Genomic DNA, 17,552 nt, shown 5'->3' on the forward strand with positions numbered 1-17,552 from the left:
CAAGCTAAAGGTGGAAGAACACTAACTTACGTTAATGACCGTGCAGAGATGACCATAATGCTAATTCTGACTATTAAAAATATGTACATCGATTTAAATTCTTTTCAATATTAGCAATTTTTAGATGGACGAGCATACACAATCCACACCAACCACAATATCATTTACCAACTAATGCAAGGTAGTACAAATTTAGTAGTGTGAGAGACTGTTTTAGTAATAATTTCAAGACAAATACACAATAAAAGTAGATAAACTTTGTCTCTTGGTCTGGGGCTGTTTTTCATGTTTTGGGCTAGAGCCCTTAGTTCCAGTGAAGGCAAATCTTAATGTTACAGCATACAATCACATACTAGATGATTCTGTGCTTCCCCAACAGTTTGGGGAAGGCCCTTTCTTGTTTCAGCATGACAATGTCCCTGGGCACACAGTGAGCTCCATATAAAAATGGTTTTGTTGAGAACAGTGTGGAAGAACTTGACTGGCCTGCACTGAGCCCTGACCTCAACCCCATCTAACACCTTTGCGATCAATTGGAAAGCCAACTGTGAGCCAGGCCTAATGGCCCAATCAGTGCCCAACCTCACTAATGCTCTTCTGGCAGAATGGATGCAAATCCCTGCAGCAATGCTCCAACATCTAGTATGAAGCCTTCCCATAAGAGTGCAGGTTGTTATAACCTGCACTCTTATGTACATCTTCACCCGCTGCACTTCTCTGCAGTTAAAGGGGTCCTCTTCAGTAATCTGATAAAAAAATTCAGCATGTTGAATTTTCCTCCAACGGCACAGAATGTTTTGTGCTCTATCTCATTACAATTTAATTTTTAAGTAGGCCTGGGTAAAATCAAGGCTGCAGACAACCAAAGTATTATTTGTTTAAGAAAAAAATATTATTTAGAAAAAAAAAGATTATAATAATAATAAATTAGGTCATGCGAAGCAAGCATCTTCATGAGGGGTTTTCATAACTCTACTCCAGGGTATACAGCATGTAGATATTAACAGCTGTTCATGTTTTTTTTTGAGTAACCTACATAATTTGAGTACAAGATGCTCAGCTTCATATACAGCGCTACTGTAGGCCTGCGCGTGAATGTTAGCCGTCCAACGGTACGCAGGTTGCGTTCCCTCCCTCTCTCCTGGGGGGCCTGTGCTTTAGGATGGTTCAGACACGCTCTCGAAAACCTCCTTCAGTAAGGGGCCCGCTGCTCCACTCGGCACGCAGCGCTCTCCCGGAATCAGCGCACGGCGAGCCGATCACTCCCAGCTCCGCTCCACTCTCCTCCACTGACTGACGGATAAATTAATGTCATTAATTTCTCCCAATGGGAAGCACTCGATAGCACGTCATTTCGGTTTTATCTGATTCATTAGCACGGGCCCGGCTCCTCGGGAAGCATGTGTTGTGTTAATAAAGCCGGCCCGGAAGAACAATGGCCGAGGAAACGGAGCAGACGTTATTTTATGACATCCCGACGTTCGCGTTAAGCCGCGCCCTGCCGGAGCCGAGCGGACGTCTGTGCGCCGCTCTCTCAGAAACGAAGCGCGCCGGGTTCGGTCCAGACGAGGCGAGACAAGCGCGCTGTGTGAGGCGTCGGCGCTCCCGTTCAATTAAACAATTAGCATTTCACAAGAAACGCTTCCGGGCTGCCAAGGTGGCCTCAGAAAGGTTGGCCGGTTCACATCCACGGTTATTCACCTCTAGTATTTCGACTCGTACAAAGCCAAATGCGCTCCTCGGGCTTTGGAAAGCAAATAAAAATAAATAAATAAAAGGTGTTTTATGTAATTAATGAGGAGCATGGCATGAATGCATTTATCTGAAATGATAAGGAACATATTTCCTTTATGCATTTTAATTTCTCTCTTGGAGGAAAACGTGCTTTATCACTTTGCAACATTTGTCACAGAATATGCAACCCCCACATGTACTGAATTCAGCTGAGGTTGCTCCTCCGATTGAAAATGAGAATTGCCTTGCGGTTTTCCAGAGACTGGGCTAGTGCTGATACCAATGAAGCATTCTCAATATGAAAAATTTGATATTATAGAGTCCAAAGATCAAAGGGATTGTATCGTTGTCAACACGGGCACTGAGTTTTAAAAATTATTTTGGCCCTATGGATTTTCTTTCATTTTCGATTTGAGTTTTTCTGTCCTTTTTATTCCAAACAATACTCATATTTTATTGACAGAAAAACTTTGGTTTTGTGTTGTGCTGTCTGGTGGTTCATCTTGCTAAAGAACTGGCTCTCGGTGTAATTATGCACCTCATGGTACGCTGCTTAATCCTGACCATGCCAGTACTGACTTCCGCCAGTGGAAGCTCAGCAATTTGCTGTAGCATCAGCCCAGGTGTCACATCACACATTTCTGTCAATCCGGTTTTTAACTTGCTATGCTTGGACCTAACGCCATGCTGGATATACTGTAAGTGATGATTAGCACAGACCATTTGCCCTTTTAATCTCCTAACCATTTTGCATTCTTCTAACTGGGTTCCCCAATCTTATCCAAGAAGGACCAGCCTTCAAGCACTGCACTAAAACAAGTAATTCACCAACTCAAGGTCTTAATTGACAATTTATTGAATCTAAGGTTTTAGTGCTGGGTAAGAACAACAGTCAGCATGCACACCGAGTCTTCTCAGATTATATCAGGGAATCCTTTTCTGAAGAATATCCAACACCTGGTCATGGATCGGTTCCCCTAGTCCAACTTCTCAGCAGAACTTATCCAGAGATAGTTACCATTACCTACTTTACCCTTAAAAATCTTGAAAAACCTCATTCATCTTTAAGTTGAATAACTTTTCCTAATAAATTCCTGGTCTTTCTTTCCCTTTTCGACACTTTTTCAAGAGCCTATTTGCTTCTAAAATATTGTGACCAGAACCGGATATAATAGTCTAAATCTGGATAGGCGCTCTCGTAGTGCAATGTTAATACAACGGCTTATCCTGTTTGTTTTAGTGCTTTGGCACTTTGGCACAGATTGCTAGATCTAATAGGGTGAAAAAATAAAATCTGCCAAAGTGAACAATTTCTTCAGCAGTGTAAGTTATTTATCATACCATTAAGCACTAAGACGGTTCAGCAGCTAAAGTGTCAGATGTGAAAACATGTTATTTGGTAGCATCTGGATGTTGAGATTTCAGTTTTTTTATTTAATTTAATCCGCTCCCTCCTGCTCCTCCCATGTGGCCTAACTGATGATCTGTATCCACTGTGGTGCAACTGGATCTCCCTTGCGACCTGACCACCTCCTCCCGTCCCGAAGCTCCTCCCTTTCTCCTGCCCCCTGCTGTGGAAAGTGGCGGCGGGCGTATCCGCACCATCTGGCAACACCTGCACTGCTCTTTCCCACCCTTCCTGGGCCTGGGTGTGCGCTCCAGAGGACGATCAACGGCTGTGCGGGCTTCTCCAGAGAAAAACCCCAGACCCACGCAGGCTCCTGTCCCTGCCCTGCCCCCACCTCCACCCCCGTCCATGCATTCACAGTCAATTCCATCAGCGAGCCGGCACCCAGGAGCATCTACATCGCATGACTTCACAAATCAAAATAGCCTCTCGTTCCAGCATCGCATGTGCCCTTGGCAGGACGTGCTCACTCACGGTGCACTTTTGCATTTAAAACAGACCCCCCCTAGCCCCCCCCCCCCTCATGCTGTGGTGAGTCTTGCTGGGGAGCTGCGAGGGCGGGGGGGGGTGGGGGGGGATGGGATGGGGAGGGGAAGGGCCTCTGCCTCCATGGATTCCGCCGACGCCATTAACAGACCTTGAGGCTGGTCTGAGCGGCTGTTGGCAGAGGACGCCTCATCTTTACGGGGATGAAGACTCTGCGTGGCGGACCTGAAAGGCCTTCGTGACGGCCGCGTCCCTGGGATCGCGCGCGTCGTGTTTTCAGGAGGCTTGCAGGTTTTCAGTCGTATCGATCTTTCCGGCAGGCTGCAGGGCCATCACGGGGGACACGTGGTAACGCCTCGGGGTGGGGTGGGGAGGGGCGACGGTCGTTAAAATCTGAGCCGCGCGGTGTGGAGCGTGGCCGACGCCATGGCAATCAGAGGCACGCTCCCCTACAGCAGGCGGGCCTTAAAATAGAAGCATTTTGTGCTCCGCGTATTCACAAAAAAAAAAATCTGCCCACTTCAGGCTAATGGAGTACTTTTCTGCTAAACCTGTGCGTAGGCACTGTTGAAAAATCAGTGCCAATAACATATGCCAGTGTGGGCATACACTGACATTCAATTATTTAGTGCCTTTTTCCATAGGACATGACATATTACTAAAATACACCACTCTCATGAGATTACAGAGATTTATTGCAGTGAAGGCAAAGAAAACAGCAAAAACTGCTCTCTTTTCCCCGCACGTATTTTATCATTTAAAAGACTCCACATACAAAAATGCGATGTTAAATTTGGTGTTCAATAGAAAACTGAAAACTCCCCCTTTGAAAATACGGTGGAAAGCACTGTTGTTATTCTGGTGAATTCTGACAGGACAAACGAGCTAATGATGGCAGTTTTTTTTTTGCTTTCTGCGTCTCTTCCTGCCACCCATTGAGCAATGCATGCTCCCCACTGCTAGCCTTTTGAGCAATGCTGTAAACAAACACTTTGCTACAAAATAAATGTGTGTTTGCTAGATTACATACATGTGGGATAGATTAGATTTATTGTGCTCTTATTTACAGTTTTCACTCGATGGAAATATATTGATGCCGAGCGAGGGCCTACTGTGCGCACAGTGAGAAAGATGACGCACGATAAATCATATGTGCATTGCATCAGCAGATGAAATGAAATGCCATCCCATCTAAATATGCAAAGTTGCAGATATCAAAGCGGGAGATTATACAATACATCACTCTTGCTGGTGGTCACATGGCAGCACGTCGAGGGCCGCCCGTCTCCACGCTAACCTGACATAACCCCCCTTTCCCGAGGAGGAGCAGGGCCGCTCGATCCCCCTCTCGGTGGAAAAACGGGCGCGGCTCTGTTCGGCACGAGAGGCCCCTATGCAAACGAAGCGATGCTCGTCATTTGTTTCTCCTCGTTTTTAATTCTTCAAAGCGTGAAGGAAAAATATCAGACTGCAGAATGTCGCAGCTAAAGAAACCCATCTGCTGCGCGGGTGTTTAAGAACCTGGTGGATCCGATAAAAAAAAATATATTAAAAAAAAAGGTTGGTGAATGTAAAACCCCAGCAGAGGAGACACACACCATTAGCTAAATGACAGCATGAAGGATGGGAAACGTTGTAGGGGGACAGGAGAGCGAAAGATTAAAGAGCTTAGCGCTGCAAATTTCTCTTTAATAGAAATCAGGCAGCATAAGCTAATAAATAGCTTAAAAACATAAAGGCAAAGGCTGGCTCGTTTTTTTCACTGCCTAAGGTTGGAAGAGAGGGAGAGAGAAAGCAAAGGGAGGTGCTGACACTGAAGCAACCATCTGGGGTCTCTTGGTTTCATGGTGGCTCTGTCCTCCCTTACCAAACATGGCAGCACTTCTCAGCTTCAGCAAACATTACAGGCACACAGGAAGCAATTCAAGGCTTTTTTTCCCCTCCCTGAGGCTTACTTAATTTTTGTACATATACGAAATGTGCAAAGCCCGGTCTAAAGAACAACTGAAGCGGTGAGCTCTTTTGCTGCCAGTCACTTATTCAATTAGGCCTCAAATGGACTTGAAATAAATTACCAAATGTTTAATTTCTCAATGTTTTGTTTGGCATTGACAGTTCTCTCTATCTCTCTCTCTCTCTCTCTCTCTCTCTCTCTCTCTCTCTATATATATATATATATATATATATATATCTCAACTGTTTGGTACCTTGTTAGAAGGAAGAATGCACTGATAAGCTCAGCAATAGCAAACATCCTGGTAAACCACAGAAGACCGCTGCAGTGGATGACCAAAGAATACTTTCAATTGTGAAGAACAACCCCTTATATGTTTCCTGTATGTGTCCCATCGAAGACATCAAAGCAGGTTCTTTTATAGTTATACTACATCACCGTCTGGCTGGAATTAGTGAGTTTGCCAGCCCCATCTCTCTCAGCTTCCCTTGACTTTTTTTTGTTGTGAAGGACAAATGAATGTGGTTAATACATTATACTCCCCACTTTCTCAAATATGCAGGCGCCAGCAGATAAATGCCATTGCAAAATCGCCTTTGAACAAATTGCTGGAGATAAATGACAGTCCAAAGCTCAAAGCTTGTGTTCTATGTGAAGAAAATTTAAATCTTGATTATTTTTAGGAGAGAAATTGTAAATGAATATATATTACAGGAATATCTGCCGCATCAGATCTATTGATTTACTTTTAGTGCTAAAATTCATGAAAAATGGTTTTCAAAGCAGAAAATCTGTTATTAGGCAGTTAGAGTGCACAAACAATTCCCTTCAGTAAAATGAAAATAAATTCAAAATGGAGAACGACACGCTTGTTCTAGTTCTGAATACTCTGCACCAATATACTGCATTGTCAATATATTCAGTCAATATATATTCTTCACTCAGTATATTCAGGAATTAAACTAAATTACGCAGAACTGCCGTTTAAATGAGGTGGCCATGTTATTAACACAGACGTTATGTAATGTGTATGGATGACCACATCTAGCCCGATACTTCAACATTTGACCAGGTAGAATAAACAATTCTAAGATAGCACAAAAACAATGTTGTTGCTTTGTCATAGACGGAAGCCAACAATTCTGAGTTGGCCACACAGTGAATCACTTACACTTTCACAGTAATTACGCTAAGTGCTAGATGAGTATAGCAGGGTTGTGCTATGACAGGCGGTGGTAAATTCACCATGTGGTAAATATTTACTTCTGAGCAGCAGAGATCATCTTTGCTCATGGGTTCGCCGCAAAGATTTGTCAATGAGAAAATATAGCTGTGCATTTTGCCGCTGAAAATAAGCAATTCAAACTGGTTCACCTCCGTGCCCTCCTTTCATCTTTAGTGGCACAATTAAACAAACACGCTAACAGCATGACATCCCGAGCCACCATTTGAGCGGGGGAAACATGGGCTTTTTCATGGCGGTGCCCCGGAGGCATTAACGTAGTGCCAGATTTCCTCAGATTTCGGCCTTTATTGAATTAAACAGGCACCCGGGCATCTAATTTAATTTGCTGACAGAGATTTAAATAGTTTTGCAGATTCTTAAAGACGCAAGAGAGGAGTTAGCATGCCAAATAAGCACTCCTGACAGCCCCCCCCCCAAAGCAAACAGATGCCTCCCTGGCTGCTGGGGGCACGCAGGCTTTGGGTTTTTACTGATACTCGCGTGCCGACTGTGCTGTCAGTGACCCGGAAGGGCATTCCGCGCAAAGAGGCCTGAATACAAGCTAAGGGCACATGTTTGGTGAAACCAAGCTCAGAGTCACAGGCCTGGCTACAATAGACGTGTTTGTCTTTTTTTATAATTAATAAATAAACCCAGGCTGGCAAGCTCATTTTCAAAGTGTATTTGTAAGCCAAATTTGCGGCCAAATGTTTCATACCACCTGGATTCAATCAACATTTTTCTGATCTCTGACCTCCAAGCATATGCATGTATTTTTTTTCCTTCAAACATTTTTTAGGAAGTATATTTTCGCGGCAATTGAACTTGGCAAAATGTGTTTTTGAGTGAATGTAAAATTAAAGGTCAAATGTTGAATGAAGACAGGCCACAGAATCACAACAGCAAAGAGAAGCAAAGTACATGCTAGATATAAAATACTACTACCAGATTTGCAACCTTTGCAACCTTGATTTTTAAAAAATAGCATATTTATTTTTCACACAAGCCAAACATCTTCTATGAGTAATAATGGAATGTAATGCATGTGCAACAGTGAAAAAGTCAGTTTGTAAATGATCAACAAATCAAATTGATGCTAAATAACTATTTACAGTGAGCTCCCTAATCGTCTGTACTCCAAAATTTTTGATTTGTAATCACACAATTCTCATGTGGTTAAGGTGCATATTTTCAGCTTTTATTGAAGTGCATTTTTATACATTTTGGTTTCACCATGTAGAAATTAAAGCACTTTTTATAGAGACCCCCCCCCCCCATTTTAGGGCACCATAATGTTTGGGACATACTGATGTCATGTAAATGAAAGTAGTCATGTTTAGTACATTGTTGCATATCCTTTACATGCAATGAATTGCATGAATTCTGCTTGCTTGAATTCTGTGACCCATAGATATCACCAGGTGCTAAGAATGTTCTCTGGTGATGCCAGGCCTGTACTATAGCCATCTTCAGCTCCTGCATAAGTTTTCTCTTCAGCATGTGAAACACATGTTAAATTGAATTCAGATCGAGTGACTGACTTGGTCAGTCCAGATTTTTTTTTTTGGCTTTGAAAAAGTCCTCTGTGACTTCAGAAGTATGGTTGGGATAATTGCCTTGCTGTGGGATGAAGTGCTGTCCTAATAGTTTGGAGGTATTTGGTTGAGCTTGAGCAGATAAGATGCTTCTGTACTTCTTCAAAATTAATTATGCTGCTGCTATCTGAAGTTACTTCCTCAATGAAGATAAGCCAATCAGTATCTGTGGCAACCATACATGCCCAAACCCCAACACCACCATGTTTCAGAGATGAGAGGGGGTGCTATGGATCTTGGGAAGTTCCTTTTGGCCTCCACACCTTGCTCTTGCCATCACTCTGATATAAGTGAATCTTGGTTTCATCCTATCCACAAGCCCCTTTTCCAGAACTCTGCTGACTCTTTTAGGTACTTAGCAAACTGTAAACTGGCCAACCTGTTTTGAGCCTAACTAGTGGTTTGGATCTTGTAGTGTAGCCTCTGCAGACTGTAGTCACCGACACATACACACCTGCCTCCTGAAGAGTGTTTCTGCTCTGTTGGACAGGTGTGTCGGGGTTTTCATTCATTTTAGTTAATTTTACGGTCATTGTCTGCCGAGGTCTTCCTTGGCCAACCAGGCTCTTTGTGATTACTGAGTTCACCAGTGATCTCTATCTTAATGATGTTCCATTCCAAACAGTTTTGGTAAGCCTAAGGTCTGGCATATGTATCTGACTGTTTTTTTCTTATTTCTCTGTCTCAAAATGGGTTCCAACTCTAGTCCTCATGTTGACAAACGCCAATAACAGGCCAAAAGCAATCAAAAGCCTAGAAACAAGACTAGACGCTGAGAGCTCTCTTATACCTGCACTAAAGAAGCAACTGAACACCTGATTATGGTGCCCTGAAATAGCGGGACTATGTGTAAAAGTTCTGTAATGTCTACATGGTGAAACCAAAATGTATGAAAATACCCTTTAATTAAGCTGAGAATCTGCACTTTAACCACATGTGAATTGTTTGATTACAAATCTAACATTGGAGTACAGAGCCAACTCAAGAAAAAATATGTCTTTATCCCAAACCTTATGGAGCTTACTCTATATCCCTTAAATGTTACTTCACATGCTGTGTTGTACATTAGTAATCCAGCTATAAACTATTAGACACATCCAGGCTTTTATTAGATGTGTGTCTCACAGGACTGACGAATAATGGAACTCTATTGTTTGAAAACTGGCTAGATTTCAGTGAGATGTACTTTGGCACAGGTTCCTAGACTGGCACATGTGCCCTCTGACTTCACAAGGGACACTGACAGGAACAAACTGTGTTTTATTTTATTCAGTGTTTGTTTTGTTCAACAGCTCTTTTACTCTTTTTTTATTCCAGGGGTCTTCATGGTAGTTTTGCAGCTTTATGATCACATTTAGTTTCCATGAATAAATCACATGTACTGTGGCTTCATGCTGTTGGCCATTTCCATGTAGTTGCATCAGCTTATTTATTTCCTGGTAGTTATGGCTATGCACCATGTTGGTAAATCAGGAGAGTAGTGCAAAACAACAACATGTTTAGAAACAATGGGCTTCAGCTTTTTTCAAGTACTGTCCAGTCTATATGTTCCGCTTGACGAGGCATTCCAGATAGCAATCGATTAAAGTACTTTTCACAGTTTTACTGTGAATGCATTTTAAATGCTGTTTTGAAGGGTACAGCATGTATGAAAATATCCACAAATATCTATAATTATAACAAGTATAATTATTTCCAAATAACACAGGGAAATGTTTTGGAAATTTCCATTTAGATATTCTTAACACTTTGCCAGATTATTAATTGTTACTTTTTCTAGAATGGAACACTCAACAAAAGAGAGATGGTAAGCAAAAATGGATTGGTCAATTGTAAACCACTATGTTACGTCTGGTGAAAAAAATCATTTGCCTTATCGGACAATACACATTCCTCCTGCATACGTTATTCTGCTCTGCCAATCTGGATTTGGTTATGAAAAGACTCGATAATGGGGAAAAAACATTCTCATAGAGAAGCCAGCATAAAATGTTTTTTAAAGGTGTTTTTTTTTTATTTGAAAAATGTATTTGGCTGTATCTTTCTAGAACATGCCTGTCTATTACATATAAAAAAAAGTCAAATAAGAATATTTATTCTGATTTTTAAAAATCACAGAGAGAAAACTTGTAAGAAGCTATTTTCCGAATGGAACGAGGTAAGGGGCCGGACATTTTGAGACTCCACTTGTTTGTGCTGAACGCAGAAGAGGTTCACGTCACATGACAGGGGAGCGCTAACGAAGGATGGCACATTAAACATTCTCCCCGTGGTGGTGACTCCAGCCTGCATACACTCAGTATAAAGTCAAGGGGCTCGCTGCTCCTGAAAGCACTGCTCCTCCCTGCGGGGTCGATCACTCCACCACTGTCAGCTTTCTGCATCCCGGTCATGTAACGCACAGAAATGTCATGGATGGTATCCTACGCAGACCCATTCATTCCATCTTTGTGTATGCATGTGAGCACATACACATAATAACATATGGAATCTATGATGCCAATAAATTACATTATTTATTTGCTTGACGGATACCCTTATCCACGGTTACTTACATGGGTTACATTTTTACACGCTATCCATTTAAGCACCAGGACACTAAGCATCTTTCTCAAGTGTACACTGGCAGTGTATCACCTCAAAACTGAACTGATATCCTTTCGGTTACAAGCCCTTAGCAATTACCATACTGCTACCCAATGCATTATTTTATTATGCATGTGGTTATACTGGTGATGAACGGTCCTGGATTAATTCAGTATTTTCATTCTTTAACACATAAATGTATCATTGTGTGCAGCCATTTCGTGCCTTAGATAGATGGTGGCCAAGCTCGGTGAGTTCTCATACTGGCAATGCTGTAAATGATGCTCCCTGAGCCTACTGAGTGTACTCATCTAAACGGAACAAGAAGAAAATCTGCGTGATTATGCAACGTGACCTTTCCCATTTAGGAAATTTTAAATGAGGGCTCCAATGGCCTGAAGGTATGCAACTATGCTCTGCTTCGTGTTCTGTACCGCTGCCTGCTAGCATCTGGAAAAAAAAAACATATAATTTTGCTTTGAATGGAACGCTCATATATTTATACTCATCTGTGTCACTTGAATGGAAAATGAGTTATTCCAGGCCAGACCAAAAGGCTCCTGGCATCACAGCGAGGTGCTAATCCTGTTACAGATATTGCCTGCACAGTTTGGCTTTCATTGGCCTTCACATCCAGACCAAAGAAAATCAGATGTTGCCTAATTCCAATCCAAATTCCACAATAATAAAAGTCCAGTTTCTACACAGCACTGTGCCTAGTAACAACAGAATGCCCAAACGCCATAAAACTGCAAATCATGAAGAAATCACTATTTAGAAACCCAGCATTTCTCCGCATTCTTTAACATTTTGCAGAGAACAAGAATATATTGTCATATTACTGCACTGAGTTTGTATTTATTTATAGTCAACAGTCACTGGTGAGAAGGAAACAAACCCCAGGCTGGATTGTGGGCCAAGTTTGTGGGTTTGTAGATGTTCATAGCCTGTATTTGTTTTGGTGCAATTCTGTTTTCATCCCATTAATTAAAAATCAATTGCACCATCTGCAAGTGCAAAAGTGCATCTAAAATACAAAATGTCCCTACAGATTGATTGTACAGTTGCAATTGTACCTTCCGCATCATACCAGGTTTTGGAAAAAAAAAATCACTTGAAATTTGAAAAGCATTAGTCGAGGAGTCCTACTCCATCAATAAAAACCCACTTCGCAGTGACATTGCTCCAGTTTGGTACTCTAGTCTGTTACTGGAGAATTGTCACAGCAGCAGATGGAAGCACAGAGAGAATATTTAGTCGATATGCACAAAGTCACATCAAAGACCGGCTGGCAGCTGACAGCTTCCATGCAAACATTTGTTCTGTGGTACGGAGACCGAATTTTTTTTTTCCGGAAACGTTCAGTTTTCTGCTAGCATCAAAGCGCAGTCAACATTCCGCACAGGTTCGACGGAGCCTTGGCGCTCTTGAAAAATGCTCTTGGAGGAGCCGCAGAGGTACGGCAATGAGAGAGCAGAAATGGGGCAACAGCTCCCGGGGGACCACTTGGATCCAGCAAACAGTCTGCCCCTGGATTAATTAGATTCCGAAAATCAAGCCTAGTTTCCCATGCTTCCTTGCTTCTCCAACGTGCGTGAAATTGCACTGCGTTATCTATTATTTATTTACTCATTTATTTATTGTTTGCACTTTTATCGACACCAGAGTCTCATTAGGAGGCAGCCAGCAGCGAGGTGAAGTTTCTTCGTGAACATCGTTTCAATGCACCCCCACCCCCCCCCTCCCATGCCAGCAGAACCCAACGAATGTGCATGTATTGAAAGTGAAGGGGTAGTTTTTTTTTTCTTCCTTTTTTTCAATGACAGTGCAGCGAGGCAATGTGAGATCTGTGTGCTAATGAGCTGACACTGCAGAGGTAGGGGAGCTGTACTGTAGTACGAGAGCAGAACAAAGCGGAGCAGAACAGGGGGACCGCACATCACAGTCTAAACCAGTTCCCTAAAGCAGCCCAACTCAGTCACCTGGGCCAGTGTGCATCCAGCCTGAACTTCACTACCTCCCAGTTTTCCATCTCTATGCAGAAGCAAGACAATCAAAGAGGGAGATCGTGTTCAATTTAACACCTGTCAGTATTTTTCTATAGCTCTGTGTTGTCATTACCAGCAGCATCATCACAAGATTTATTTTCACTGAAATCAATGCTAGCCCTTGTGTAACACTAATTAAATGTTTTGCATAAATTAGTTAAGGACAAAGCACCATAGTGGCTCAGACTCAACAGCTCACACAGCCCAGTGAACAAACTGCATTGATCCTAAAGCAAACTAACACATCAGAATGCAACATTAGGTCTGAGGTTAACCATCATAGCAAGATCTCAGCTTGACACAACGGTTGGTGACGTCATTCTAATACAATTAACTGCATCATTTTCTCCAGTAGATGCCCTTATCTATGGTGACGTACATACGTAGCTTACACTTTACCTCCAATGTTATCCACTTGTGCAGTTGAGCATGTATGTAAGCATTTTTAGGCGAGTACCTCACTAAATACATCAACCACCTGGCATTCAGACCCACAACCATCGGACTGCTGTGCCACACTGCAGCAGTATAATAAAATAAGAATAATAAATGCCACCATTCCTGTGGTAACAGCAGAACGTCAGTAAAGCTATCATAGTCTTTGATAAAATATATACTCTTTAGCATTCCTGGCCGTATGATACAAACATGTTTTATTTGGGACCTTAAAAACAGGTGCAGTCCCAGAACGCTGCATACTGCTGAGACTGTGTAGCATGCGTTTACCTTAATTCCCTACAAAATGCATGGAACAGAAAGCGCAGCTAATGTTGGTATTCCAAATTCTGCCAAAGGTTCCAAAAGAAAAAGCATCCTTCCATTCAAGGAACTAAAGACCGAAAAACGTTGAATTCTTCATACAGCGTCTGTCGCCATTGTTGGGTGCACTGTGTGAAAATGTACAATGCTGAATCTCCTAACAGCTTTGTTGTATAAGCAGCGAGACTATCAGTTCACACTGACAAGTGGGCAACATCTCTGACTCCACTCTGCCATGCTCTTGAGGCTGTTGCCAAGGGAACTTGCTTTGAATTTAAAAGAAATTTTGATTGGGAAAAAAACATCAGAATCGTATATATTTCCTGATTTGTTTTTAGCCTTAAGCTGCTCATCGCTCGATTCCCTGTGCTATGAATGCACTGGAGATGAATCAAACATGGATCAATGTAAAACCAGGCTGTTCCCCTGAAACTGAGCTGTTCTCCTAAAATAAGAAAGTGGGTTTTGTATTGCCTGTTAGATAATGTAAGTCTGAGTATGAGTGCACGCATACTTCATCGCAGATGTGTACATTTCACTAGATAGTTGCATGATGTAATCGCAGAGGCTGATTGATGACACCACAGATGAACATGGATGACGCGCAGATACCCTGGATTATTCCAATGTAACCTCACTGACAGATCTGCAGTATACTCCTCACGTCCAAAAAATAGGCAAAACCACTGACATTCCTTACTAAACGTCTGAGGGCAACCAAAATTGATGGCGAAAGACAAAATTATGCAGCTTCTGAGTAATTTTTTTTTAAGTTAATATCAACAAACTATAAACACAAAAATTCAGTCTGCACATTACAATGACATACATAGAATTTATAAAAGAATATGCAACTGATTTATTGTATAACTTGAGAAGACTTGAAACCCCTCAAAATATACCATCTTGACATACCACAACAATTTTGCACTGAAAAAAAGGATTGTTAAATGACTCGCTCTTGCAGAAGATTAAAAAAATGATCACATCATTTCACCTGTCATACACGCACGCACACGCACCCACACACACTTAATAAGGCTGATTGTTTGACATTAATATAGATTAAGTGTATCGTCATAAACAGTATGCATCATCATATTTTACTGCAAGTGCATAAAATTAATTGAAAATGAATTCATTTGACTTTTTTCATTTTTAAATTCTGACCTTTTAGCATTGGGCACCAATTTCGGAATGCATGTCCTGTTACGTGCCTGAATGACTTAGAATGACTACGTGCTTTTGGCTAATGGCACATTGCTGAACTTACTCAACTCTGGAATGGGAATTAAACGGATTTAATTACTTCCAATGATGGTCACGTTATATCTCCACATTGACGGCAGGACCGTGTGGTAGGCGTTTAGATAATGTCATCGGTGACTATAATATCTTGAGTTATGGTGCCATTTGTAATAAGGTGCTTATACGCCGTACTTATGCGTTCTTTCACAATGCGCAGAGGAGTAGCCAGAGCATATTACTCTGGATGAAGAAAGCCTGGACAAGCCATTATATTTTATGTCCATGAAAAGGAGGGTACTCACATGCATGGGTGACAGAAAAGCTGTTGGAAGATTCGAGGTTATCTACATTATAATGCAGATGAAAAGGTTTCTCGGTCACATTTTGATTGGTGTTATACAGCTGAACAGCGAATCTGAAGGCGCTGTGTTCCTGCACCGTAGACCGCATGAAGAGTCCCCCTGAAAGAGAGAAGGGATTCATTTTAAAATCGAATGGCAAATCGACCCGTTGACCAATTTCCCATTTGATCCCTTTAAGTACAGTTATTCCTTTGAAATTGTGTGCGGTTGTGTGAGTATATGAAAACCGTAGCAATTACCAGCATCCCGACCGGATTTTAACTGAAAGATCCACACTTCACTGCGCACTACACAGTTGAGATATTAAGTGCAAGCATATCAAAAGGCTACAGCGACACTTTACACAAGCATTGGGTTAAAATGTTATCTTATTTTTAATAAAATAGATGCACAATTCGCCGTTAAAATCATACCGCTCAAACCTCTCATCGAATTTTGCGCATACACTCTGCTCTTGTCGCAGATAATTTTCTACAGGACATGGTTTTAAAACGACCTGTTCTACATCGGCGATTAATAATACAAATCATTACGAGTCCGTTATGGTATACAACTTTCGACGTCTATAGTCTTACAAGAAAAACACTACTAATCTCAGTGAATATGGATAATGAAGAAAAAGACTGCGTCTGAAAGATGCAGTCTTTTCTCCACTCAAAAGCAAGTTCGTCGTATGATAACTTAACTAGAGTTAAAAATTAGTGTCAGCGTATTGTCCGGAAGATCTTGTGATGGCTGCCCAAAATAAGCATAATCAAACAACCTACACATATTATTAGAGGGCAGAATTACGCAGGATTAGTTGAAGGAAAAATACTTACCTATGTTTATCTGGTTAGGGAAGCCTGCGAGGGTTTTACCAAAAAGCCACAGTAAGAAAAGAACCACGTTATGTGCCATTTTCTCCAACCTTTAAATTCAACTCCTAAAACGAAACTGATAAGGCGAAACCATGAACACAGCCGTGGATGCTAAGGAAATCCTCCAGATTTATGGTTTCTCACAGCGCACCAATTAGGTTCATTGAAGTGCGAGTGGGGTTGCAGAGCAAATTTTCTGCCGCTGGAAAAAAGCAGGGATTTGTCCCAAAGATGGTGGTAGAGAGAGTAGAAGGTCTGATTGAGAATACGGCTCTTCCAATTGGGCCAGCAGGGGGATATTGATCAAACTTGATCTGACGTTAAATTAAAGAAGCATCTCTTCGCATCCTGGCTCCTGTAGACTGGGACCGCAAAGCGCAAGTGCTTCGTTTGTCAACACTGAGGCGCAATCGATAAGCACACTACTCTCACGTGGACCGTGATTTTAAATAACCATTGGCCGTTCTTGGAGCCGTAGCTGCTGTGAAGGATGTTGTTTGAAATAGCTACGTAGGGGAGTTCTTAAAAGAAAGGATACGCTTATTTTTGAAAATGTGTTGTAGTAGCTAGCATACCACGATGCCGAAGATAAACTCTTTTTAATGTAACCACATCCCAAGAAAACGAATCAGGCAAACATATGACTGACATTTGCGATATTAATTCTAATATGGATGTGTACGATTATGCAATTGTTTTAGCAAACAAATAGCCTAAACGAAGGGCATGTGAACGGATGCCTTCATTCATTGCTAACAAGCGCCTTGTGCAATTTTGAAATGATGTTCACCCTTAAAGCACAGGCCTACGATTAATTCCCTAAATGGTGCAATCGGCACAGTTGAGTTGGAACTTTTACTTTATACCAATAACGATTGTGTATAATCGGCCTATTGCGGTTATTTGTTCCATTCTTTCTGTTCGTGGGAGCTGTCCAATGTACTGAAAATAGTTTATGTACTGCACTCTTGCCTGGTAATCTACGGCACTAGGTATTCTGCATACGTCTCATACAATTATTTGTACGTATTGCAGTCTACCATTTCCTCCGAAGGTATTGGTTGTTTCATCGTACCTTTATCGTTTTTTGTAGGTTTTAGGAAAGGACTGTAAGCTACATCCAGTGGTAAACGATAGGGATTTCAGCCAAATAGCAGAACAAGTTGAAAGATTACCGCATCATTTATCTCTGAGTGTAGCTCTCCTAAAATTAAGTTTTTAATTGCATTGCAAATGGGAAATACGCCAGCTATTGATTCTGGAAATCAGCGAGTTTCAACCACAATA

General features: G+C 41.7%; 1 protein-coding gene across 5 annotated transcripts in view; it reads right to left on the reverse strand.

The window, feature by feature from the left end:
• The window catches only part of gria3b (glutamate receptor, ionotropic, AMPA 3b), a 119,265-nt gene extending 102,584 nt beyond the window's left edge, over positions 1-16,681 (reverse strand). For 2 of the 5 annotated variants that reach the window (XR_010329082.1, XM_064328184.1), the window contains exons 1-2: positions 16,227-16,680; positions 15,346-15,504 (exon numbers count right to left, since the gene is read on the reverse strand). Coding sequence is in view for 4 of the 5 variants with exons in the window: in XM_064328184.1 (XP_064184254.1) it covers positions 15,346-15,504; positions 16,227-16,305 (238 nt within the window). In the remaining variant the exon portion in view is untranslated. Of the gene's footprint in view, positions 1-15,345; positions 15,505-16,226 lie in introns of all 5 variants that reach the window. The other 3 variants (XM_064328181.1, XM_064328182.1, XM_064328183.1) reach the window with 2 other exon arrangements.
• Positions 16,682-17,552: the final 871 nt, after the last annotated feature.

The sequence above is a fragment of the Anguilla rostrata genome, chromosome 3 (assembly GCF_018555375.3).
Source record: "Anguilla rostrata isolate EN2019 chromosome 3, ASM1855537v3, whole genome shotgun sequence".
NCBI classification, from domain to species: domain Eukaryota; kingdom Metazoa; phylum Chordata; class Actinopteri; order Anguilliformes; family Anguillidae; genus Anguilla; species Anguilla rostrata.